Raw genomic sequence first — 26754 nt, forward strand, 5'->3', positions numbered from 1 at the left:
ATTGATATTACAACCTGATGACGGCACTTGTGCCCTGGGTCCCTGTTTCATTCAATAATAATTGAAAATGTGAGATTTTTGAAATTACTGTTTTCTCAGACGTGGTATATATGAGGAAATCCTGGTTTACTGTTGGTGAATGAACATTGAATCTAGGCTGCAAACAACACAATTATAATAATAAACAAAATTATTGAAATAGAAAATAAAGAACTGAAAGGGATGTACTATCAATGAAATGCCAGTAGGCCATTGTTTGGAGGTATTAACAAATAGAAAAAACATGTGCTGACACATCAGCGTGACTGACAGGCTTTTCAATAGGGTATGGGAGTTTGCTTACAAAGCATATTAATGGAAGTTCTTAATTATCTTTACTTCCAACAAAACATTAGCACATCTTAAAGCAGCTTGTCTCACTTCAGGTTTTTAGGATGGATTTCTCATATCATAGTTTTGTTGATTTGTTTTTAAATGCTAGATTATTTTTTTTCCAAATGAATTTTTACTATTTGATATATAGGTAGGAAAAAGCAAATGAATCCGTTGTGCAAAAAAAATAAATAATCTTTTGCAGTTTTGAGTGCCACTTCCTGAGGCACTACCAGAAACTTAAGTTTTACCTCAGTTGGGAAGAATCTGCTGTCTGTTATGAATCCTCCTGTCCACTCTGTAACTCATGCCCTGTAATTTATGATGGTTGGAGTAACCATCTTGCCTAAACAGGTGTATAATAACCTACACAGGGGATGTTTGTATTATCGTTATAGGTTACATTGGTGGTGTACTTCCAATAGATTATTTCCTAATCGCTCCCAATTGCTGTGACTTGTTTCAGTTCATTAAATTTCAGTCTAAGAGCATTGTTTTGGATGAAATAGCTCTGGAAGATGAACATCTCCTGTGCTCCAGCTGCAAATGGACTTCTGATCTGTGGAGCAAGACTAGAGCCAGGTTGCAGTGAAGCACCTGAAAAATGTATGGTGTGGCTGTCAGAGCCTCACTACCAGTTTTGCTGTACAGATTGGAGCTTTTTCAAACAGTTTATTTTCTGAAGAAGGCATATTGTAGCAAATTATTTCCGTCTGAATATTTGCCTGTTACTATTTATGAACATGTCATAGTTGCATTATTTGGTCTTGTAATTTACTTATTGTGGAGGAAAGTATTTCTCAGGTAATTTCCTTTATTTTAGTGGACTTACAGCAAGCTATGAAATGTTTACAACAAGCTCATGTGTTTCACTTAGCACACATTACTCCACATTCATCTTTGGTTTGCCCCTTCCCAGCTGCCTGGATTCCTGCTTGTGGCACATGGACTCTGTTAGAAGGGCTTCTTCTTAATTCCTTTTTTAGAAAATGTGAAGTTGACTTAATTTTGCATTCTTTCCCTATATTAAGCTTGATTTCTATGCCTATTTATGAAAATAGCCTACTTGAAAATGCTACAGCATAACTTCAGTTTGTTTCATTCTTGCTAACCAGGTTAGTAGGAACAGAATGAGAGAAGTCACTGCTCTACTCAGATTTACAAACAGAACTAAGTCACGTAAAGGATAGGTCTTTGTTCCAGGTTGCTGATACTTTTTGTCCTTGTGTTACTGCATGGTTTCCATTTTTCCTTTGTTTTATGAAATGATCTAAGCCTAGGCATCTCACTCACATCATTAGTGATGTGATCAGTCTTCATTTTCTGTTTATGCTAGACTTACGTCATGTTGGAAGTGAGCCACACACATTTTAGAAAATGTAATGCAGACAGTTTGTCTTCAATCTGTAGCTTTGTAATTTGGTACCATTTAAATACCCTGGAAAGGAAAGTTTTTCCTAAGTTATCTGTGAAGGCTATTTAAGTCCATTGTTCCAGAAATTCATTTCTGCTGTTAGTTTAGGTCATTTGCAGCTCTGCTGGTTTTCCCCAGTTCTGTTTTCAGTATTTTTTGTTGACCTCGTCTTATTCCTCTGCCTGCACTTTGTGCCCTAGAAAGTCTAGTGTAACAATTCTGCAGTTCTTTGATGCTATTGATACTGTAATCTTCCAAGATTTAAAGCCAGGAACATGGCCACTTTTGTTTAATAAAGGCAAGTCAATCAGTTCACTTCAAACTTATGTAGAATACATCCTCTTGCTGTTTTGGTGGTAATATCTAATGTGAGATGCGTATCAGAAGAAATGAAAAATGTTACCTGCACACTCTGCCCCCTCCTTGTCTTGAAATTGCTATTGTCCCTGGTCCCTCAATGTGTTTATGTTGCACATACACTTTGAAATATTTTTTAGGTTTATTTGCAACCATTGATTTTTTTTTTTTTTTTAATCTTTCACCACATTTTCACATTCAAATAAAGTATTATGATGTAGAAATAAAGTAGTATGTGAAGAAGGATAAAGTACAAGACAATAAAGTAGTATGTGAATCTAGAGCACACTTCTGTGTGGTGATGAATAAAAGAAAAACATTAAATTGACAAAACTTTCTAGACCACTTCGCCCTCATGGTTCTCACTGTGGTGGATTTTGCAGGTATGTGGTTAACTAACAATATTCAGATTGTACCACACTAGGGACCCCATCAGAAGGTTTCAGAACTAATACAGAGGTCAGCAGAGCTGATCCATATACCTCTAGGCCTGCTGTAGGGAGCTTCAATAGAAGCAGTTACAGTGCTAGACTTCATCTCAGAAAGTTTAAGTTCTATTGCTGGCTTTATGGGAAAGTATCTTGATCCTCAAGTCGTATCCAGAAACCAGAAATAATATTACAGGCTTCATTTTCAAGTAGCTTGGACATAAGTAGATGAAGATGAATCTGTAAGAAGCAGTTTTGTTATTCAGTTGGACATTCACATGCCTGACTGCTGAATTAGGTTCGGTGCATTTTAACAAATTCTTGAATTAGAGCATTGATCATATACATTGAGAGCAAAGGTTGCATTTTATTATGGAACTGCTGCAGCAGAGCACCTGTGGGTCTGTGCTGTCACCTCTCGGGAGGATCTGCCGCTTGGTGTTCTTGGCCAAGCTGCAACAGGGCATCTTATTTACAGAGTCAGAGGCTCCAGTGAGGAAAAAAGAATTGTCAGTCATTTGAAATACAGACAATAATGGTGATGTCGTTTGTGTCTGGGGTGAGATGGGCTTTGTCAAAGTGAGATTGTACAGGAGCTTGTAAAGTGCCCTGAATGATAAATATATGAGAAAAATAGTTACTGCAGATATTCACAATAGCTAATAAGAGCTATGATGATGATTTAAAGACCTCTAATCTGTTTCCAGCTCTCCCTCTGCTACAGCTGCCTAAACAGCTCAAGTGCCTCAAATAATCAGTAGTTTTACTCTTTTATGTTGATGTATTTTGTGTGCTTTGTGGTGGCAAAAGACAGGATAATTGGGAGTAATATGTTTTCTGGCACATAACGGGAAATAAGGTGTAATTTTTTTTCTGCATCAGTGAAGCTAAAATATACAGCTTTTTCCCTACAAAGAGGGTCATCTGCTTGCTGTTAACTACATCCCCAAAATAAATAAAACTTGAAAATTAACCTTTTATTTTTTTTAGTTGAAAACCACTCCTAGGAAAAAGACAATATTGATTATTTTGGAATACTGAATTAATTCTGGCTGAGATTATAACAAAAGATGTTATTTATTTATATATTTGCCTTTTTCTTTGTTGATTTATACAAATTGCATTAGGAAGGAATTCTTGAAAGTCATTCTTAAACAGTAGCACGGCAAATTTCATGTTGGCTAAAGTGAGTGGCCTATCTAATTAATACCCTTCTTTCAGAGAATGGTGAAAGCAGGTGTCTATGGGATAGCTTATAGAAAAACAATTCTTTCGAGTCCTCCCGTAAATAAAGGATGGTTTGTGACCAGGAAAAGATATTTTGCTTCTAAGACATTTTTTATAGTTCCCTTTTCTTTTTTTTCGAGCTCCTACTTCAGCAGGTTGGAGGATTCCGACCAGGGCACATGTCTTAATGGTTTCAGAGAGAACAGTTAGAAACACAGCCTTGCTGGCATGAGCTGTGTCTGCTTTTCTGGGCTCTTCCTTGCGACAGCAGAAGGTTTAATGGTAATGGTTACAAGGTATTGGCAGCTGCTAGTGCTTTTATCACAGGTACATACCCTAAGAAGAAATCTGTGTAATGCAGAAATGAGTGTGCCAGCATTTGCTGACCTATTCAGTATACTAAAGCTGCACTGGTTTCAGCTGTGGTGGGAAAATTATGGGCAAAATAATTTTATTCAGGTAAGGATGATGTGAATGCAGTCAAGGTCACGATATATAGGAAAACTGACTATAACCATTCTTATGGCAGAATTTGAATAAATTCCCAAGCTCGATTGAAAGATGGTTGTACACAAGTCAATTATTCACTTACGCTTTCTTTGTATTCACAGATATAGATGAATGTCAGTATGGCAATCTTTGTACAAATGGACGTTGTGAAAATGTGGAGGGTTCTTTCAGATGTATTTGTGGCCAAGGTTTCAAACTCTCTGCATCAGAGGATCAGTGTGAAGGTATGAAAGTATATGATTAAAATTCGTGAGGTTGCACTTACCTTTTAGATAAGATTTTTCATCTAATAATATTCCTTTTAATGGACAAACAACAAGTGTACAACACTGAAGCTAAATAACCAAAAACGTAAGAGTATGTATTTCCATTTTATGGCTTCCATGGTCACATTGTAGATTTTGACATTTGTTATAAAACCAATCAAGAATGTGTAGTAATATTGGTATTGTTAAAATAGAATTTCAGCAAAATCCTTGGCATTTCTGTCATTTTGGAGGTTTGGGCACAGTGGCTTTCGCTGCCTTAATTGCTTTTCTTTCTTTTTTTTTTTCTTTTATGTGGGTGAGCGGAATCAAAAAACCCAGGCTGCGCCCTCTTGGACTCCCACAGCATTAGTTAACACTGACCTGCATTGGTGTCACTGCATTTCTAATAGTACATTTAGTGGAGAGAGAGTTTGGTGGTGTATTTCTAAGAAGGGTGCCTGTACCTCCCAAGTGTCAGGTTCTACATTTCTTCCGCATCTACAATTCCCATCAGGACTGCTTCAGTGGAACAAAATTAGGTCTGAGGTCAGAGCAGAGCAGACTGAGAAAGAACCTAGAGTGTGTACAGGAGGCATGAATATCCTTCTCCTTAGGGAGTGGGGACTTCTTGAAACCTCTCCCCAAAGGTGAAAATCTGGTAGAATGTCTCCAAGCTGTGGGAGCACAGAGAAACCTGAATGTTTCTTGCCAGATGTTGATTTTTCCTTCTTTTCCCTTCCCCCCACCCTTTCCTAAGTGTCTGTGTATAGCACCAAACACTTTCAGACTTCTGAGTGCTAAAAATAATACAGTAAAACTAAACGATCGTTCATGTGAATTTGTCAGGAAGTTTGAAACAAAACATCAGTGTAAGTTAAGTGTCTTGAGCAAGTTAAATGTGCTGTCCAGGACACACAGCAGACTGGTCTTGGGGAAAGTATGTAGACAAAATTTGACTGCTTCCTCTGAGCCTTGCATGGAAAAGGGCCTTTGCCAAGCTGAGCTGGCATGTGCAGACTGTTCTTCTTAAAGTGAACCCTTCAAAAGTCAGGACCCATAGACGTGCCCAGATGCTTCATGCAGCCTCACAGATCTTGGTGATCCTTAAATTCAAAACTTCTGTGGTTGCAAGGGACCATTACTCAAGAGGTCAAACCACATAGCCGTAACACAGACCTGAAAAACCTCATTGAGTAACTTTCTCCTATTTGAATTGGAGTGTATTTTCAGAAAGACATTCAGCTGTTCCTAAATCCTAGAAGTGACTAAGAACCTACCATATCAATTTCTCTTCCTTAATGAGTATTTCATAAATAAGGGAGGGGAAACAGGCTTCCTAGCTCAAACAAGACATGCTATGTTCTGAATTCAAAATGCCACTCCCCTCCAATGTTTTGAGGTTTTCATAGGAAAACTTAAGTTTGATGTTCAAGTCCGTCAGTTAACCCAGTCTGACCCCGGTTTATGAGAACTGAAGCTCTAAGGGATTAACTGTGATTGTGGAGGCAAAGAGACATTTCCTGACACTTAGAGGATTAATACTGTTACAAGGCATGTATTTAAAGGAGCCTGAAGGTACAATTTAAAAGGGGAACAGCCTGTCAGTATGCATCTGAAAACCACACCCTGTTAAAAGGCAGTGATCCTGCTGGAAAGTATTTTGTGGGTTTTGCTGACTCACTCGAGTGGCTGTCTTGCTACCTTTGCCAGATAGAAAAGAAACAAAAGCAGCTCTCAAGCAGCATGTGTGTGTATTTTTGTGTCTGTATGTACCCGCTTGTGCTTGAGGGTTGTGTTAACAATATAGGAGAGAATGCTGAATGCAGTCATCTCAAGGAAAACATCCAGTCTGCCATTTCATATATTTTGTGCATTGTATTGACTGCCTGCATTTGTTAATAAGACTAAAAGGAGCAGTACTGGCCCTCTCCTTTAGTGTTTTGTTCAGAATTGGTTATTGCACCCCTTGACTGGTAATTGGTATTTTCACCATCTCTTTGCTACAGATATAGATGAATGCCAGCAGCGATCACTCTGTACGAATGGACGCTGCAGGAACACAGAAGGATCTTTTAGATGTATTTGTAGCCAGGGCTATGCATTATCAACGACTGGAGATCAGTGTGAAGGTAAGCATGTGGACTTAAGCTACTGATGCATTTTTCTCAATAAGATCTTGAGTATTTCGGCTACAGCCATGAACTCTTTAGAGAATGGGCCAGAAAGATATGTTGCTTCTCTTTCTTCCTCTATGCTTTACTGTCAACCTTTCAAAAGTCCCTACCTACACAGCCACATATTTAATGGGTTCTTAGAAATAGTCCCTGTCATCTTTCCGCATACGAGAAATCAACGCATGTGTTTCAAACAGTAATACTGAAAGAACAGTTGACATTATTACCCAAAACAATTAAGCCTTTCCAAACCTTGTTGCTTAAATTCTGACAAAGTGGTTCTGTATTACAGCATGCACTATTGACTTGGGGCCCTGCTAAGCTGAAACTTCTTCTCCAGCTGGTTGTGGGAACCTGTAGCCAGCCACCATAATCCCACATGTGCACTGGCAGGAGAAAATATGTAGTATAAGGTGAGCTCCAGGGGGATCTGCTGGAGCTCACAGCTTTCAGTGTCTCAGAAGGCAGTCTACATACTGAGCTTGTAAAAACAAATAAGAAGTGAAATACATACAGTAAATATAGAGAGAAATGCCGTGTTACAGAAACCAGAAACATTCTATTATCTCTCAAGTAAAACAATTTAATTGGCCAGTAACTGGCAAACAGGTTTTTTTCTAATTAATTATTTCCAAGGTACTCTTTCTTCTTCATCATTGCCTATACCACCTGATAGGGAACATCTTTTGCACTCCTCGTGGTCACCTTGAGCATGTGAGATTAGTCACTAGTGAGCTCCAGAAAAGATTGTAGCTCAGTTGCTTCCTTCTTTCATCCTATGGGGGAAAAAATCTCTCAGTTAAGCTCTCACTGTACATGTGGCAATAGCACATAACAGGCGTCCAGTCTCTGGTGTGTTTTCTGTAGCTGCGGATACCACGGAAGACACAGCTGCTCACTGCTGTTCTCCCTGATAGTGTTCTGCTCCTAGGTTACCCTCCACACAGCACTCTAGGAGGCAGTTCCCACCTTCTGACCCACAGCAATAGGTCAGGAAACCTCCTCTTCAAGTCATCAAGGAAGAAGAGCAGTTCGCCCTGAACCAACTAAATGCTGTCTTCTCAAGACAAACCTGTAATATCAGGCCAGACTTTACCATCAAGGATGAAACTGGATTGTCCACGTGTAATGAGTGACAGCATCTCTTGAGGTTCTCACCAACAAGGAATAAAGATATCTTATCAAATCTCTTCAGCACACTGATACACTTCAATATTGACCTGTTTGGAGAATCTGGTCGCAGAAGAACTTAAATAGTATCTTCTCAGAGTTCCTGTTGAATACCAGCATCACTTTTCTCAGCTTCAGGAAATGTGGGCTGATGATGCAAGGCACTAGAGACTTGTGTCAAATAATTTTGCTCTCACCTGGCTTCAGGATCTTCATGATCTCTTGCAACAGATGCAGAGATGCTGTATCAAGAATCAAAGAAAAATGTGGTGGGAAGGGGTCAATGGTCCATCCTGCCTCCTAAAGGCAGAACAGACCATATGGTGTCATTCCTGACAGGGACTCATCAAACATGCTCTGAGTAGGCTCCAGCAGACAAGATTGCAAACATCTCTTCAAGCAGCCTGTGCCAGTGCTTTGCTGTTCTTGTGTCAGGCTTTCTTTTTTTTCCCATATGTGTTATGGTAATCTTCTATTGCTGCAATTTAAATTATGAGTTCTTACCTCATCCACCTTAAACTAGAAAAGGTTCTTCCTTTCCTCTGCATAGCAGAGAGGGAGATGGTGAGAGAGTGGGATTTGTAACTGTTGCAAGCATTTTGGTTCCTTCAGCAAGAAGCCTTACAAACCATCAAGTCTGCAGAGACAGATTTTTGATTAGTTAGCATGTGTGAGCATATGAAATGGTCAATTAAACCATCCTGTAGTGAAGAAGAGCAAATGAAATACAGAAATTAATTGAAATCCGTTGTACTTGAGGACCAAATGTTTTCCAGAATTTCTCTTGAGACTGCTTTGGTGCATTTCATACAGCCCAAGAAGTCACAGTAACTTCTGCTGCTCTCCATTGCTATGCAATGGCCTGTCAGGACAGGTCTCTGCTTTATCTTCATCTCTTTCTTGATCCTGTTCAAGGGCAATTTATTCCAAATCTCTCAAGGCAAAAGAAAGATTGGATCATACAAGGAAAGAGGGTAAAACTGCTTCCTCACACCAGAGTCTATGTCTCATTTGCAAAGGTTTGTAACCAAACCTACAGCTTCTCCACCCAGTGATAGGGTAGTTAATTTCTGTAGAGACATTTTGCTCCCTGAAGATTTTCATAAGTATTACAACTACTGCACAAAATCTGTTCACCTCTTGAAGTGGAAGAAATTCTTCTGTGCTTTCATTATAATCCTTCAATATTTTTTGAAGTACAGGATATTACAGACTGCTTTTTACACCTTGGAAATTAAGCTTGAACAGACTATGCTTGTTCTGCTGTCATAAGAATGTTTTGTGCAGCTGGTTTATCTGCTATATATTCACTTCTCATGTTTTTCTTTACCTTGTGATGTAATTGTTTTTGAAAGCTACTTGAAGTATTCAGTGCACATTTAGGGAACTCAGTTGACTACAGGTTTAAATCTCACATTCTTTTCATATCAGCGAAGCTCCTCAGCCTCACAGCCAGGTTCCCATCTTCATGAAAATGGCTTTCTGCTTGACTGTTAGTTCAGCCAGCTGTGTGCATGAACTGCAGGGCAGAACTCCCATAAAGAGAAAATCACCTTGAGAAGACATCCAGCATTTCTCCATGTGATGGCCCCTGATTTTCAGATTAGCTTATTTACCAGAATGTTTTCTAATACTTCACAGAGAAAGCAGGAAAGAGATGACAAAAACTGTGGGTATAGCATAGCACAGCTGTGTGAAAAGAACAGAGTGATTCAAATTCTGTCTAGTTTCTCAAAGACTTAGGGATGGACATTTGTCATATCAGAGGATGCCCAAAAATGCATCCTGCTGTAAAGCAAATGTGATTGGCAAATCACTTGCAAGAAATGTGCTTATTTATTTAATAAGCATTTCTTCTACTTAGGAATTTTCTTTAAAATGTAGCAGCTCAAGAAACAGTTTACTGGTTCAATCACTATATACTTGTGCAAGCTTCTTGGGATATTGCAGAATTTGGCAGAATTATGCTGTGTTCATTTTCAGCTGTGCTTCTGGCAACTCTCTGGCTGAAGCTTTTGTCTGGAAGTCTTTACACAGTATTTCCCTTGTTTAAGAATAAAGGTTATTTGCAAATAATTGTTCCATACGTTGGTGTATGCATATATATGTGCAGTATACATGTTCTGTATGCATCCTTGCACTGATCTCTTAACAGAATGAGAAAGCTGGACTGAGACCTTCATACTTCCACTTCTACCTGAGAGTAATAATCCATATGTCCATTCCTGTTGTAAAGGCCTGGATACCCTGTTATCCAGGGCTGAAGAACTATTCCCTTGGGCAGTACCTGTAGAGACTTGCTATTTTCTGCTTGGAAATTGGTAGCCTGGAAGTACATGACCATCCACAGGTGGGCTGTGTGCACAAACTTTCACTTGAAGATAGAAACAGAGGTTACTTCCTAGTAGTCAGAGGTCTTCAAGATGCTTGAACACATGCATGTTTGTTTTCTTTCTGCCTTATTCTCTCACTCAGCGTCTTGTTCTTGAGATAAAGTGACACTGAGAGTATCTGCCCTGTGTTGCTCTTAGTATGAGGGAACACAAAATGTGGGTGCACCTGTGGCCTTGTCTCAACGGACAGGAAGTATGAATATGTACCAGTTGGACTATACATGGATTAAACATCTCAAAGAACTTGGGCTACTGGAAAAGAGCCTGTCTGAAGCATAGGAGGCTCCAGTGTTCTCCTAGGAGCCTTCAGAGATTTTGCTAGCCAAAATGCTCAATACGTGCACGTGTAAAGAGTGCCAAAAAGCACTGAACATCTCAAGCATGAGTTTCTGTCTCTGATTTTTCTGGAGATTCTTGTGCAGCGACCATAAGACCTGTGAAGAGTTGCATTGGAGAAAGGGAGGTTTGCGTCCTATACAGAATATAATGCATTTTGACTGAATTTGGCAGAAGATGCCTTCTTGTTGTGAGACTTGGCATTACCTCAGCACAAGGGAGCCATTAATTTTTTTTATGCTCCTAGTCAAAATTAATTGCTGTTTTAATAAACACAATGAAAATTATTATAAAACATGGTTATCAAAAGGTCATAACTTTGTCAGCATTAAGTGTAGTTTTCTCTGCAATAACATTTCTTCATGTAAGAACGCTATCCCTGTGTGTTATTTCTATCAAACAGATTAAATCCCAGGGATAGTTCCACTCCAATATAGTGTGGTCTTTCCAGAGATAAGTGTAGAAATGAGGTCATGTCCTCTTTTTTGATTACAACTGTTATTCATTCCTTCAGCACAGGAAAAAGTTACAATTCTAATCAGCTAAAATCCGTGCTTAAGAAATCAGAATAATTAAAGGCAGTAAAAAAGTCTTTGATAACAGCTTTTCAAAGGAAACTATCTGCATTATCAGAGCAATAAACTTAGTGAGTTATGAGGTAGAGTATTGTGAACGTAGGGGAAAGGTGTTTATGAAATGCTGCTTTTATTTGACTCTCATTTTCTGTTTGCTTTTAAAATTTAGAGGACCGGTCATCAAATACCTTGTGATCTTTAGCTGTAGTGAAACAGAACTGTATAAAAATCACTGGAATGTAGACACTTGCTGAGTTAATCCTGTACCTGCAGTAGCTGGGTTCTGTTCCCTCCACTGGGCTGCCTTTAAGCCCTTTGAAAGGCAAAGGGAAGAAAAGACTTTAGGTGCAGACAATGCCAATGTCCTGTTCTGGAAATATTTGATTACCATATGTCCAGTTTGTATCCTGAAATTTGCCCTGCTCTGTGTCAGTGAGCATTTATGCTCTGGATGTCAAGAGAGGAGGGGGGCAGAGCCTGCAGGCCTGAGGCATGGTGCTGGGAACAGGGAGTCTGGGCAGCCAGGAGCTGGACCCTGCGAGCCCTGACGCTGGAGCTGGATTTACAGCTTGAGTGCAGTGCTGTGCAAAACCAGCTATTCCGCGTTGTGACCAAGCTGCTAAGCCTGCAAATGTCCGTACTGCAGCGCGTGAACTGCATAGAAAAGTACGTGTTAGCACAGTGGTAGGCACAGGGTGGTCCCTGGCCTACAAGCCTCCTGTCCTCACAGTTGGTTGTGAGTTGTCTCCGCAGGCACGTCTTGTCTGGTGTGACACACCAGCTATGCTTGGGCTTGCCCATGCTCTCGGGGATGACTGAGTCGAATCACTTCCGGCTCAGAGATCTCTGTGCAGCGATCTAAACATCTCCAAAGGTGCAGATTTTGCATTAGTAGGCATTTCTTGTGCCTGTTTTCTGAATGTGTAGCTGCTTGGATTTCTTTTGAACTGCATGACTGTAACACGACAGTCACCATTATAGCAGAGCATGGTATAAAGATCTGTTAAGATAGCTTTCATGAGAGATGCAGATGGCACGTTAGACATGTTTGCTAGGTATGAATGACATATGAAGTCAAATTTTAAAGCTCTCAAGAAATACGAAAAGTTTGATGATATGAAGAAAGGCAAAATAAAAGGATAACCTAAAGTACACTTTATTTCCACACACAGACACACAGCATTATTAAAGAGCATTGTAGCTTCAACTTCCTACATTAATATCAAAGTATCGCTATTAAAAGTTTCATCAGTTTTTACATAATCTAATAATTCAGTTACATTTTTATTTCAGATGTTGATGAATGCCTTCAAGACAGTGATATTTGCCGTGGAGGAAGCTGCATTAATACTGACGGGTCTTACAAATGCACTTGTCCAGATGGTTTCCAGCAGATAGCGAATAGGGGCTGTCAAGGTATGAAATAGCTATAAAAATACCTGTGTCATTATTATAAATGTGCAAGTTTGGAAGCATAACTTGTGATAGTCACAGATCATGCTAAGGAAGAAAAACTCATTTATCATTTGTAGTACTTTCTTACTCTTCTCATAATTTATTGCTCTGGTAAATATGTGCTGAGAAATTATTTCAAGAGGCTGAAAACTCAACCTTCATAACTTGAAAGAGGATCCATATTAGAACTAACAGAGATACAGTGCTGCAATTTCCCAAATCCTGGAAACATATATTTTGACAGAGCCTCTTATGTTTGTGAATCAGTGATGTAACAGAAAAAGCAGTACAGTTAGCATCAAGTCACATTAGATAAACCTCTCTCACCTCTGAAACACTTGCAGTGCTTTGTGAAAGATGGGTGGGGAAGAAGAGAATGTGTTATCTGAGGCTGAGTCAGCATTGCCTACCCAGAAAAATACTTCCCAGGTTTTAGTTCTGAATGATCCCAACCCCATGTTGGCACAACACCTAGACATGCCTCATGACTCCCTTTTGCCATCTGTTTTTATGAATCACAGAATGTTAGGGATTGGAAGGGACCTCAAAAGATCATCTAGTCCAATCCCCCCGCTGAAGCAGGAACACCCAGATGAGGTTACACAGGAATGTGTCCAGGCGGGTTTTGAATGTCTCCAGAGAAGGAGACTCCACAACCCTCCTGGGCAGCCTGGTCCAGTGTTCTGTCACCCTCATTGTGAAAAAGTTTCTTCTCCTCATATTTAAGTGGAACCTCCTGTGTTCCAGTTTGTACCCATTGTGCCTTGTCCTATCATTGGTTGTCACCGACAAGAGCCTGGCTCCATCCTCGTGACACTCACCCTTTATATATTTGTAAACATTAATGAGGTCACCCCTCAGTCTCCTCTTCTCCAAACTAAAGAGACCCAGCTCTCTCAGCCTTTCCTCATAATGGAGATGCTCCACTCCCTTAATCATCTTGGTTGCCCTGCGCTGGACTCTTTCCAGCAGTTCCCTGTCCTTCTGGAACTGAGGGGTCCAGAACTGGACACAATATTCCAGATGTGGTCTCAGCAGGACTGAGTAGAGGGGAAGGAGAACCTCCCTCGACCTACTAGCACCCCCCTTCTAATACACCCCAGGATGCAATTGGCCTTCTTGGCCACAAGGGCACAGTGCTGGCTCATGGTCATCCTGCTGTTCACCAGGACCCCCAGGTCCCTTTCCCCTACACTGCTCTCTAATACACTGTTCTCCAACTTATACTGGAGCCCGGGGTTGTTCCTACCCAGATGCAAAACTCTACACTTGCCCTTGTTATATTTCATTAAATTTTCCCCCTGCCCAACTCTCCAGCCTGTCCAGGTCCTGCTGGATGGCAGCACAGCCTTCTGGCATGTCAGCCACTCCTCCCAGCTTGGTGTCATCAGCAAACTTGCTGATAGTACACTCTATTCCCTCATCTGAGTTATTGATGAATATATTGAATAGTCCCAGTACTGACCCTTGAGGCACTCCACTAGATACTGGCCTCCAACTAGACTCCACCCCATTGACCACGACTCTCTGGCTTCTTCTCTTTAGCCAGTTCACCTCACTACCCAATGATCCAGACCACACTTCCTCAGTTTATTAGCAAGGATGCTGGCCTAGAAGGTTTACAAACAAGACAGATCAGTTTGTATCTAAAGAAAATTCTATAATGGATGTCATGGGTCTTGAAATGCTAGTATTGGAATAATAATTTATTTAGTCTCCATACTTGGATGCATTGTGTGTGGCTATAACAACAGCCAGAATCTAAGCAACAAAAGACACAGATAGGAATAAGAAATTCTGTTATCTGCAATGATGGATGAGTGAGCCATGTGCGTAAGCTTTGTTCATAACTGTGTGTCTGATCTCAGCACGGTACTGAAAACTTCTTAGTAGATTTTCATAAAGCAAAATATGAAAGTGCAATTACAATGTGAATGGTAATTCATGTGAAAGTGGTACCTCTTTAATGAATGAATGCAGTACTTAAGTTGTGATGGTGGGTTTTGTGGTTAAGATAAGACATCAATCAGAAAGAAATGCTTGTTTTTCACATTCACAAATTTGAAAAATGCTAAGTTAAAAAAAAAAAAAAGACAGACTCTTATGTAGCAATCTTTTTGGGACCATTCCCATTCCCCATCAGCAAAACAGAGCATTTGGCTTTAAATTATATGAAATCAGCCTACTGGGAAAGATGCAACGCCAGATCTGCTGGTAACACATGGAGCCAGATGCACAAGCTGAGCAGCACACAGCAAAGAGCAGTGAGATGGAGCCGACTGAGAATTCCCCTAACGCAGAAATGTTGGCTAGTATGGAGCTTTTACTGATCTCTCACAAATCACTCTCATCTGCTCATCCTCATCACAGAGTGTGATATAGCGAGAGTATGATGCAGCAAAACATACTGATGCCTATACAGAGATTAAGAGTCATCCCTGAAGATTTGGTTACTCTGGAAAATGAACCCCGTTTACATAGCTGTTTACATAGCTGGTGGAAATAAAAGCTCCTTTTAAGACTAATTGAAATTAGGGTTAATATTAAAGGTAGGATGATTTTCAAAGCTATTAATGTCTCTGTGTTTTTAGATATCAATGAATGTGAGAGATCTGACCTCTGTTCGCCTCATGGGGAGTGTCTCAACACAGATGGCTCCTACCAGTGCATATGTGAGCGGGGCTTTTCTGTGTCTGCAGATGGTCGGACATGTGAAGGTGAGACAAGTTACCGTAATGCATTCCCACTGATTTGCTGCTATTAGCCGGGTGAGAAAAGCAGTCAGTTTGGGTCTGATACCCCAAAACTACTATTAACTCTGTGATCTGCCATGTAAGGGCCCTTTGTTCTTTTTCTTGTACATGCAGGGTGTACTGTGTTGCTGTTTGACCATACGAAGGAAATGTACAAAATGGGCAATATGATGGAGTTCGTGTTTGTTATAAGCTGTGTTAACTTTTCTTGATTTTTAATAATTTTCCTATCTTAACATTGGATTGTATTTTTCAGCACAAGAAATAAGTGAGAAAGAAGGAATACTAACCTAACTCTGGCAAAGGATGGCAAAGGAGGGAATGATATTCTTAAGATATATTAAACAAGTAGACATCTGTAATAATTAGGAAAATGTAAATTATTTCCATCTTATAGCAAGGGTGGAAGGAATAAAAGTTTATAGAATGCATGTAAAATTAGTTTGGAACTCAGGCTTCTGATAAGTTTCTGTGGGTAAGGCCTTTGTGCCATAAATATTTAGGATTATTTAATTTAAAGCTTAAGTGCATTAGCAGCAATCCTGAATTGCCTGAATGTTCTCATTGCTGTGTGTGAGACAAAAGAACCTTGCTTGTCAAGACTTTTCTTTTGAAAAGATGCAGATGAAGCATCCATACAACATAAGTAACTCCAGTGAGAAACTGTAGTAAAATGCTGTCTGATAGAACCTCAGACATTTTGAAATGGTAGAAATGGAGTAAATAGCAGTAATTAGATCTTTACAGTGCTAATGCCAGCTTGTTCTTTGTAAGCATATGCAGGTGTGCTTATACAGGTATTTTTCATATACGGTGGTAAAAGCTGCTCCACTAATAACACCAGTGAGAAACATCAACCAGGAGCCTAGAATTTAGGTGTAATGAGGCTTTTTACTTGGTTATAGCATGAGAATATATCCTGTTGCTAATGGAATGCACACACTTGCTAGTGATGCTGCACTCCTGCACGGAATTTAAAATCGGAGACTTGTATGCGATGATACCAAGATGATCTGTGGCTTTGTGTAGTCAGTGATGCTGACACAAAGCAACAGTTCCCCTAACTGGATGAAAAATGGCTGTTCTTATGGATGACAGGACTGTTCAAGTCTGTTCAAAAAGTTCAGAAGGGAAAAAAATTATATGGTAGTAATTTGACAGGATGCACGCAGAGGAGGAGCACTGAGCAGATGATAGCTCAGTGTTAAAACCTATGGATAGTGGATCTCAAGCATCCAAGAAGTGAGCAAAGCTGTTCTCTCTCCCAAATTATAGGCCAGGAAATCCATACATGATTGGTTTTCATGGGCCAGCTCTCCTTATAGTTCACTGAGGGACAGTGAAAATGTTCTTCCTTCAGTAGAGGGGGTGTACTGAAGCTTTTGTCTGACTGTTCCGTTTACTGCTCCTACTTTTACCAGAGGAAAAACAGCCTTACAGCATTACTGTTTGAGCTGGCATATAACCTGCCATATAGTTAGTAATATAATATCTAATGAAATGAAATACACTACTGTCAAGAATACCGTTATGCTGATGTAAGGGAATAAGTGTTGTATATTTAGATATAGCATGACATCAAACAAACTATTCATGTTTTAATTATTATTGATAACTTTAAAAAAATCCTGCAGTATTTTTGGTGCTTTTTCCTGTCTAAACATTTACTTTATTTTGTAATCATGGCATAAGTTGAAAGCAGCGTTCCCTTGCTGCCAAGACAAAAGCCTGGTCTGGTAGGCTAGAGAGAAAGAATCTGAGTAACTCCAGTGACTGATGGACAAGGCAGTGGTTTGTGATTTCAAGTAATGGGGATAATTCCAAAGCATGTTCATGGACTCCTTTGGCAGCATGGATACATTTCACCCAGTCTTTAGGAAGGATATGGTTAAATATCTTCAATTTCTCTGCAAGAAAAGTAGTAGCAGGTGTTTTGCCTCACTGTTGAGCATAGCTAAAAAAAAAAAAAGTGGTCAGACAAGAATGCAGCCAGCTCTTAGTAGAAACCAAACACTTTATTCCAAACCAAATTTAGAAGAACACTTAGTAACGTTGTGAAATCAAACTCTCAGAAATTAAAAGAGGCAGAACTGAATAGAAACACAACCTTAAAAAAAAAGAAGAAAAAAAAAAACAACACCAAACCCACCACTTGGTGGCATCTAATTTCAGGGGATGTACCAGGAACAGTGAGCTCCTCTGTCTGATCTCTGACAGTTAATAAAGTAGCACAGTTCCCAGGGAAGGGTTGCTATCACATATGATCAAGTATTACAAAGTTAATCTCCATTAGAACAAAAAAGCCAAACTTACACTAAATAGAAAAAGATGAAATCACAAGATCTTATTTCCAGGATTGTGAGTAGTTTTGGAACTTTTTAATGAATAATAAAACAACAAGTACAAAACCAGTTGAGTGTGCTTCACAATTGGTGATGTGTATGGAATACAGATCAGACTTTGTATTCAGCACTTGGAAAAGCATTTTAATAACTTGGCAAAGCAAGGGTACTTCTGAAGCAGCAGCACTCCTTTTCTACCACGATTCATTTCTCCATTCTGTCGTTTTAATAAAAACAACTCTGGAGTTGAAAAAATTCATTTAAGGGAGCACTGGTAGCATCAGTGTTAATATTTGTAGTGGAGTCAGCTTCACGCAAAAGGGCAAAATGAAACAAAAGGATCAGAAAGACAAAGAATGCGTGACATTCCAGGTACTGAGAAAGGATGCGGCTTCCAGCTGCAGGAGCTACTGTTCTTTACACTAGATGTCTCTGTGAATTTGCTTCTAGCGAAGTGAGAATAACCGTTTATACCATCAGAGAAAGAACCTGAGGCAATTTTGCTGTTTTCAGACGCCTCTCTATACCTGGGGAGCAGATTTTCCATATCTCCAGACTGGCTTTGCATGGGTTTGAGTCAGTTTTTTTGAAAAGTCAGAAACAACAACAACATAAAACATTTAAGAACCCCATGTGGTTCAGTTCTGGTACAGAGTTTTTATGGCCATTGGCCAAAGTAAACTGAACAGCTGTGGAGACTGCGTCTTCTTCCAAGGTGCAGACAAACTTTTGTTGTAGCGGTGACATTCCACTGCTGCCTGGCCCCAGGCTCAGCAATTTGGCTGCACGAGGCTCTCTGAACAGGAGGCTCTCGGAGTGCTCCCCAGCTCCCTGTCGAGTTCTCTGGGTTTCTTCTAAAGGCAGCATTTTACCCAGTTGGCTGCTAGTCAACTGTTCTGGCAAAAACTCAAGTTAGAGGTTCTCTGATGCTGAAGTCAATACCCTGCCCCAAGTGCCTCTTCTGTCTCCATGTTCAATCCTATATATCTCTCAAGTGGCTCCCTCACTCTTCCCTCTCTCTGCTCCAAGCCCTGAGCTTCACTGCTTGCCTCAATAGGCACTCCAAAAAAACCTACTCATCCCACCAGAGCTCTCTGACCTCTACTTCTTCCTTTCCCCCTCACTTACTGTCTTGTACCCTGTTCTCCTTTCCTTGTCCACTGAACAAGTCACCCAACCGAGCTTTTTGATGGGGAAACAAAGAACCAAAGACATTTTAAGAGAGTAGATATTTGCTGTGACTGCACATCACAACCACTATTCTGCCCGTAATATAGGGAAGACAAGGCAGCTTTAAGAAAAGAGTATGGGAAATATAGGACTCCTTTGGCGTAGAGTGTTATGTGATACATGGAGTAAATTTTATGTAGTAGATGACTTCACAGCTTCACCAACTCTGGTTAAATACTGAAGCAGAAAAGCTCAGGCTTCTGTCAAACGTGGACTGAAGTATGCGTCTCCAGAGCATGCCTCTGTGGTCTACCTTCCTGTTTCACAATGGACAATCACAGACTGCCCCAGCCTTCTCATGTTTGCTGATAGAGATGTTTTAGGGCATCAGCTACTTCTTACCTGGATGCTGGCTAGAGAAGTAAGAACACAAAGGGAGAAACAAGAATCTCTTTCTTACACACGTCATTGCAATGTTGGAATGACCATCCAGCATTACTGCCTCTAGATGGTCAAAGTCCTTATTCAAATATTCATTTTTCTAATTTTCTCATACAGTGATTTTTATGTATGGGTGTTATGGGGAGCCCTGGGAGTCTCAGAATCAGAGCTCTGTTCCTCCAAGCACCGTACAGAACTGTCCTAGGAAACAGTTCCTCTTCCAGACACTTTGCCATGTAAGTAGATTTCAGCGAGATTTAAATGTCACGCCTGAGGTTAAGGATGCCTTCATCTTGGTCAGGTCGGCAGAAAACAGGAATACAGTGCTGAGCTGAATAGGAATGTGCTTCAGCACACAAGTGTTTTGCCTTTCTTTAGATCCTGATGATGTTAGATCAAAGGAGTTTTGATTAAAGCAGGCAGCACTGAGTCATGGATTCTAAACCAGGTTGTAATTACAGAGAGCTGCTTTAGTCACTGTAGAGACATGAGGTAGATTAGTTTCATATTTAGTTTTTCCCCTTGCTTTGTCTCCATATAGCAAGAGATGTGCCGATTGCAAGCCTCATGCTTTATAGTGCAAATTAAGAAACAAATGCCCTTTCCGGCTGTAAAACAGGAGTCCTTTGAGTGAGCTGTCTAGACAAGGAAAAATATTTGATGCTTGGACCTTCTCTTTAGTTTGCCATACAGTGAAAGATCCAGTCATGTTCAGACTGTGTACTTTTTAAAGACAAAGCCCTCTTCTGTGGCAATATTATGAACTAAATTAGGACACTTGCTACAACCACAAGTTTTGTTTCTGCATCTTTTTAGTCAATGACCTTAGTTTACCTTTGGAGAACCAGCTGCATGATCCATTCCCCTATCTGTTTCCTTTAACATTTAGCTATTAAGTAAGAGAAATACTGTAATTTAGGTAATTCTAAAATCCCCAGTTGTAATTTCTTCTGTCTAGGCTTTTAACAGAGTAACTGTCCTGGAGCTCAGGAACTTCTGTTATTACACTATAGTTGGCCACCAAAAATACAAACACTGCATTATTGTCTGTTGTCTTAAATTCCTCTCTGTCAATCCACCATTGTTTACTCATTTCGAATTCCCTTTCTTAACAGGATTTTCTGAATAAGAGATAGAGTATTCAGAATTTTTGACCAGATATGGGAATCTCTGATGATCAGATGAGAATAAAAATTTAAATAAGATATGTTCTGCAGGTGTAACGCACAGCAGCAAAAGGGAGGGACCAGAAAAACATGACCGTAAAGAACTTGTATCTTCTTTCTCCCAGTAACTCTATATGCATCTTTTTATAATTCCAGCATTATGGTGACTGGAAAAGGAAAGAGTATCAAAGATAATACTTGACCTTTCACCTTTGACAGTGTCTTTAATACAGATAGACATTGCTTACTCTTATTGCAGAATTAGCTCTACTAAGGAGAGTTTGTAGTGGATTTCAGTAAGTTTAGTGTGCAGGAACCTTTCAAATTTTCACAGTCAGTTCCTTCAGAATAAACATAGGAGCTATTGTTTTCTTTGCCAACTACAAATAACCCCTTCTAAGATAAATTCCTTCAATATTTTCCTTTGTTTAATAAATCAAGCTATAAAGAACATTAAAGCCTTCATTGACAAAACCAAGATACCAAGTAAATTATTCTGCCAGTTCCATCTGCAAGTACTTTTTAAACAACTTTTAACAATTATCCTAGATTTCAGTCTATGTAGTGCATACAGTTTTTGCATAAATTTTGTATTTTTTATATTTTAGCTGAAGGTTGTTGACCAGAGAATCAGTTTAGTAGGAGGAGAGTGAAGTTTTCTATCACTTAAACATCCTAAAGTGAAAATAGATGCCTTTCTGAAAAAGATGTTAGAATTCCACAATTTACTAAGGAAATTTGCTGGAGACATTTTTAACCTATTTAAGTGGTCAGGCTACATGATGTGATTAGTCTCTTCTGGCATTAAAAATTTACATGCAGTTCTAAACCTGTTCAAACCCCAGCCACAGCAAATAGGAAAAACTGGTCTTCAGGAGCCCAAAAAAGTATCTCCCTGAGGCAGACAGAAGCATGTATAGATGAATTTGGGCACTTGGGGAGAGGAGGGCCGCACAACAGGTTACCTGTTAGGGAACGTGTGGATGGTAATGATGTGCTGGTCAAATTTGGGTAGCTGTGACCACGTGGCTCAAAGACCAAGAATTCCTTTTTAGCCAAGCATAAGACACAATTTAAAAGTAAAATTGTCCTTGCTCAGTGAGCATTGTCAGGAGAACAGTGAGGTCCATCTTTGCTGACTTTTCTAGGGCTTTTTTTTGAGTCAGCTGTGAACAGCTGGAGGAGTGGACAGGACTGCACTTGAGCCATACTCTCTCCTCTCAGAGAGACACTGAGCAGCAGTGCTGCTCACCTGTTCAGAGCAGCCCTCTGTCTCTGGCAACGTGGGTTTCAGTTCCACCAGCCCTTTAGTGCAGAGGGTGCCCTACAGCCTTCACTGGAGGAGAATGATGGTAGGCATCATCACATGAAGGTCTCCTCTAATGTGCAGAAAGCAAAAGCAAATCACTTTATTCACTATTTAAAATGTAATTTCCCGAGGTACAGTGCAGAAGGTAATTCCCAGTGGACAACAAACTTACTTAACAGTCATAACCGTTTCTAAGAAAGCAGTACAGCAATCATTTCTCTGCTTCGAACTGCAGAGGAATTCAGAAGGTGCTAATCCTAGTAGTATCCTGGCAGGCTCCCAGTTTCAGTTAAGTTCTTCCTCCAGAAAAACACACCATGACATCTTCAATGATCACAGATGGTCAGGACCTTGAGTTTAGGTCTTTGAATGAAGATAAAAATAATACATTCCCAGCTCTTGTAATACACTTACAAGAATAAAGCACATTCTGCCACAAGTCACTCTGCTTCAGTATAGGCTGATGGGCAGCGGAGTCAGAGACATACTCATGAAGTGACTCTTACTTGTAAGGCCAGCAAACCACAAATGGGAACTACAAATGAAAGGGCCAGTATGGAAAGGGTGCAGACATTGTAATTACTTCACTTACCTGAGTAAGATTATACGTGTAAATTTAAACCCAGAAGGCTCAGTCCACAGACATTTAACACTTACACATACATACACCATGAAATTCTCTTTGGTGCTGACAGCAAGAATGAGATCAATGCAGCACTTCTCCATAATGGATGCAACCATAGCCTTGAACTCTTCTTTTAGGCATAGGGGGTTCAGTTTCATACAGGGGTTTCATTTTTACATGTGTCGTTGACTTCTTGTTGTACACTGGCAAAATCTGAAAGAAAGTCAGAGAGATGGTCATATTTTAAATATGTCTTATTCTGTGGTATGGAGCATCATGCCATGATTGGGAGATTTGGTGAAACACATGGGAGCCAGCTGACCAAAACCGTTGTCTGCTATACTTCCTGTGAAGGTAACACTGAAGCAATTTCTTAAATTGTACGTGTGCTTACATTAAATTTTTGTGTCTTGTCATTTGTGGTTTTCTTCCCAATGTATAAAGGGGACATGGCTGCATCTGTTTGCAAAATTGGCTCCTCTGTTGTTTTCCTGCACTTTGTATGAATGTCTGCCTTTGATTGTCACACGGCCTGTCTGATGTTAAAATTCTTCCTTGCAGATGTTGATGAATGTGAGAATGGCACAATATGTGGCAGTCATGGGTTCTGTGAAAATATGGATGGCTCCTACCGCTGCCTCTGTTACCAAGGGTATCAGGACGCACAGGATGGCCAAGGGTGTACTGGTGAGTTCTTAGGTGCAAGTAATCATTCCTGCAAGGTTCTGGTGAGCACAAGGCAGCATATAAACAAAATGCATTTCTTCACAAAAACGTTTTTGTTTTCCATCATTTTTTGTTAAAGTTATACCACTTCCTAGCAAAACAAAGTTGAGCTGTGCTTTACTCACTGAACTTTGTGCCAGATGGAAAATGAAAACTGCATATCCATTTAATGAGAACCTGGATTGGGACTGACTGGAAACCAATAGCAAATAAGCTGGAAAAAAAAGGAAACCCCACTGTTTCTGCACGTCAGGACAATTCACAAATATAAATCATAACAGATTGAATTTAATACATTAGCCTACTTAGATGGCAAGTCTGTTTAGTCTCTTAGCTGAATAACCAGGACTCTATACTACCTCCTACAGGAAATAACGTCTGGCACGTAGTGCAGCCAGTCTGAACTAGATGGCAACCTCCCTAGGAACATCATATTTGAACAGATTTTAACATTGGCTTTGAGCTCCAGGAAAGACACCCATCACCATGAAAAGATGTGAGATTTCTGTTAATGTGTAAATATTTCACATTTCTCTCATGAGTAATAGGTTTCCAGATCTGTTAACAGGGATGCTTGCACCTGAGAGCCATCTGAGGCAGCACAAATTTCTAATATAAAATTAATAACAGATCAATGAAGAGTATTCATTAAGCAATTTCTTCAAGCCAGAGTCAGGATGAAGCACATTAACCAGGAACAGAGACTTAAATAGAATGCCAAACAGAGAGGAAGAGTTAGAAGGTTTACAGAAGTGTTTACATCTGTTTTCTGATGTACTAAATTCTTTATGCCACTTGGCATTTAGACATTGGTATGTTGCAAACTATTTTTGCATACAGTGACTTTTCACAGAAGCAAAGAAAGAAAAAAATATAGAAAGCAAATGCTGGTGTGAAAATAAACTAAACTTCCCCAGAGAAGAAGAGTTATTCCTTATGATAGGAATGCAGCAAAAAGATAAAGAAAAAAATATATTTTAAAAGTGCTGAGAAAACCGCAAGTTAAAAATGCATATTTATATAAAAATGCACAAAAATCAACATTCAGTCATACAACTAGATTTTCGTTTTTGCTGGATAAGAGGTAAAAACAATAAAAAGTCGCCTTACAAGTTATCCTTTACGCTATACTCAATTATAGAAATTTCTGAATTATGACACACAAATTATAATTTTTAGATTATGTCCTTAGTAGACAAAACAGATTTTCAAACTTAAATATCAGCAACTGAAAAGACAGTAAAGTTAAATGGTCCTGACAATATTTAGTAAGCCTGGTTTAAACAGCAGACAACTCTCCTGTCAATCAAAAAAGCGTTTCAAGGTGGACGAGTTGGGAGCTCTATGGAAACCAAGTTTAAAAATATGTGGGGTTTTTGAGAGAGAGGAAGTTTGCACTGTTCAGCGGGGGCTCCCATGGCGACCTGGGCATAACCCTTGTGGGTTCCAGAGCAGCCTGTGAGGCTGTGCGTGCAAAAGGCAAGCAGTGGCACTGGGGCTGGAGAATTCACTGTTCAGTGGCTATTCATGAAGAAAATGGGGTTTTGATGAGAAAAGGGAATTCTCTTTTCATAATGCAGTCTGCATTGCACCAAAACCTACTCATTAGTTCCTTGAATTCAGTGGAAGCTCAATAATAAAGAAGAAGTTTGATTACAGTCTGTGCTTAGGAAAACAAATGAAATGAGTGTGAATCTTAAATCTCAAGAAAAGGGTACAACAAAAAGCAAGTATTTAAAAATTAAAAGTAATTTAAAAGAAATTTAAAAGAATCCCCCCGAAAAATGGGAAAAAAAAAAAAAGTGAAAACTGGTGTTCTAGTCTATGAGCAGCACCTAATCAGCACCAACAGTCTATAAACTGCATTGCGGCTTTCAGAGGCCTTTATTTCAAAGAACTGACTACTTCTTTATGAATCCACTTGGGTATCAGTGTGTTTTTAATCCTTCCCCAGAGATCATCACATGTGTAATCTGGCAGACCATAGAGCAGATAAAAGAACAAACTGTCAGTAATGGGTCTGAAATTATTTATATTCTGGCTTTTTTTTCCCAGATGTGAATGAATGTGAAATGCTGAGTGGAGTATGCGGTGAAGCCCTCTGTGAAAACGTAGATGGTTCTTTCCTGTGCCTCTGCTCTGATGAAAACCAGGAGTATGATCCAATGACCGGACAGTGTCGCTTCCGTACCTCGCCAGGTAAAACACCAGTGGATCTTTGCATGCTCGGTGTGATTTCCGCTGCATATGTAACTAATGGAAAGGTAAAGTTGGTTAAAATGCTGGTGTTGCTTTAACTGCAAGAGAAAAATTTAGAACTTTGTCTTCTTGAAAGTGTGTGCATGGGAAGAGGTGTTTCTAGGATGGAATAGGCTATCAGTGAATCCCGAACAGTGAAAATAGAGAAGAAACACCTTCTAAATGTTGTATGTCAACAGCTTTGGTGGTAATAATAAACAGTTACAGCAATTAAGAGTAAACAATTTCTTGTTTTCAGTACTGTAACAATGAAATGTGATACACAATCAAGTCTGTGGCTGAGCGATTTTATTTTTTGTTCAAATTTTTACAAACTTCCCTTAGTATGCTTGGACAATGTTTAAAGGAGCATATGATTAAAAACAAAATTTGTTTATAGTAGTATCATCTTATCATTACCTTGTACTAATGTAAGTACTCAGAAAAGGTAGTTGGGGGGAAATAAACAAAAAAAAACACCACCACACTGAATTGTTGTAAGTCGCTTTGAGTGCCCTTGCCCATTTTACTCCATCTTTTGTCCTGTCTTTCCTAGTAGTCTATCATACTGGATTTGTGAGCTTTTGTTATCAGGTGTTTGGAGTGTTGCAAATACTACTGGGAATATGCTCGTTAAAAATTAGTTTAGATACCTTGAAGTTGCCGCCAGATTTCTACACTGATCCAGTTTGGAGAAAGGAACAAGCCCAATATAAGGAGCAGTAGAGTACAAGAAATGAAGGGATTTACTTGCACAGCTTCTTTCCCCCCTCTAAAATGCAAAATCCTGGCTCTAGTGCCAGGCTGCAGATGCTACAGCTTACAAGACTGTGGCTATTTTCTTCTATCACTCATGGTCTTTCAGACTGGTAAACAAGGTTGAAATATCTGTGACCTAATTGCAACAAGTATTGAGATCACTGAACAGCGGATAGGAAGTTGCCTGTGAAATGTCATTGACAGCTGATTAAGAAACTGAAACCTTTGGAAAATCTTTGTGAGAAAGATTCAGGATTACAGGAGCTTCTTTTATGAAGGAGGAATGAAAAACAGTAAGATGGCTGAGGCAGCAGAGCAATGCCCATGTACCATGCCCCGTCCCATGTACTTCTGGATGTGACATTTCAGGAGCTGACAATACACACTTCATTCTTCTACATCTGCTCCCTTTGCTTGTTTCTGTTTCATTCTAGGAACCAATGGGCGGCCCTTGTGCCGCTGTCAACTGGAGAGGGAACAAAACCAGTCTTTTCCTCCCGTTTTTAAGTGGCATAAGCCCCATATGTTGACTGCAGGATGAGCAGTAACAGTTGCATTGGTTTGCT

The 26754-nt window shown here is 39.7% G+C and overlaps 1 protein-coding gene across 22 annotated transcripts in view; it reads left to right on the forward strand.

Annotated features, from left to right (window-relative positions):
* LTBP1 (latent transforming growth factor beta binding protein 1) overlaps positions 1-26754 on the forward strand; it is a 205960-nt gene that overhangs the window by 152782 nt on the left and 26424 nt on the right. For all 22 annotated transcript variants that reach the window (XM_065058017.1, XM_065058007.1, XM_065058009.1 and 19 more), the window contains 6 exons: positions 4410-4532; positions 6563-6685; positions 12498-12620; positions 15251-15376; positions 23027-23152; positions 25247-25390. In XM_065058017.1, coding sequence (XP_064914089.1) covers positions 4410-4532; positions 6563-6685; positions 12498-12620; positions 15251-15376; positions 23027-23152; positions 25247-25390 — 765 coding nt within the window. The remainder of the gene's footprint in view (positions 1-4409; positions 4533-6562; positions 6686-12497; positions 12621-15250; positions 15377-23026; positions 23153-25246; positions 25391-26754) is intronic.

The sequence above is a fragment of the Columba livia genome, chromosome 3 (assembly GCF_036013475.1).
Source record: "Columba livia isolate bColLiv1 breed racing homer chromosome 3, bColLiv1.pat.W.v2, whole genome shotgun sequence".
NCBI lineage: Eukaryota > Metazoa > Chordata > Aves > Columbiformes > Columbidae > Columba > Columba livia.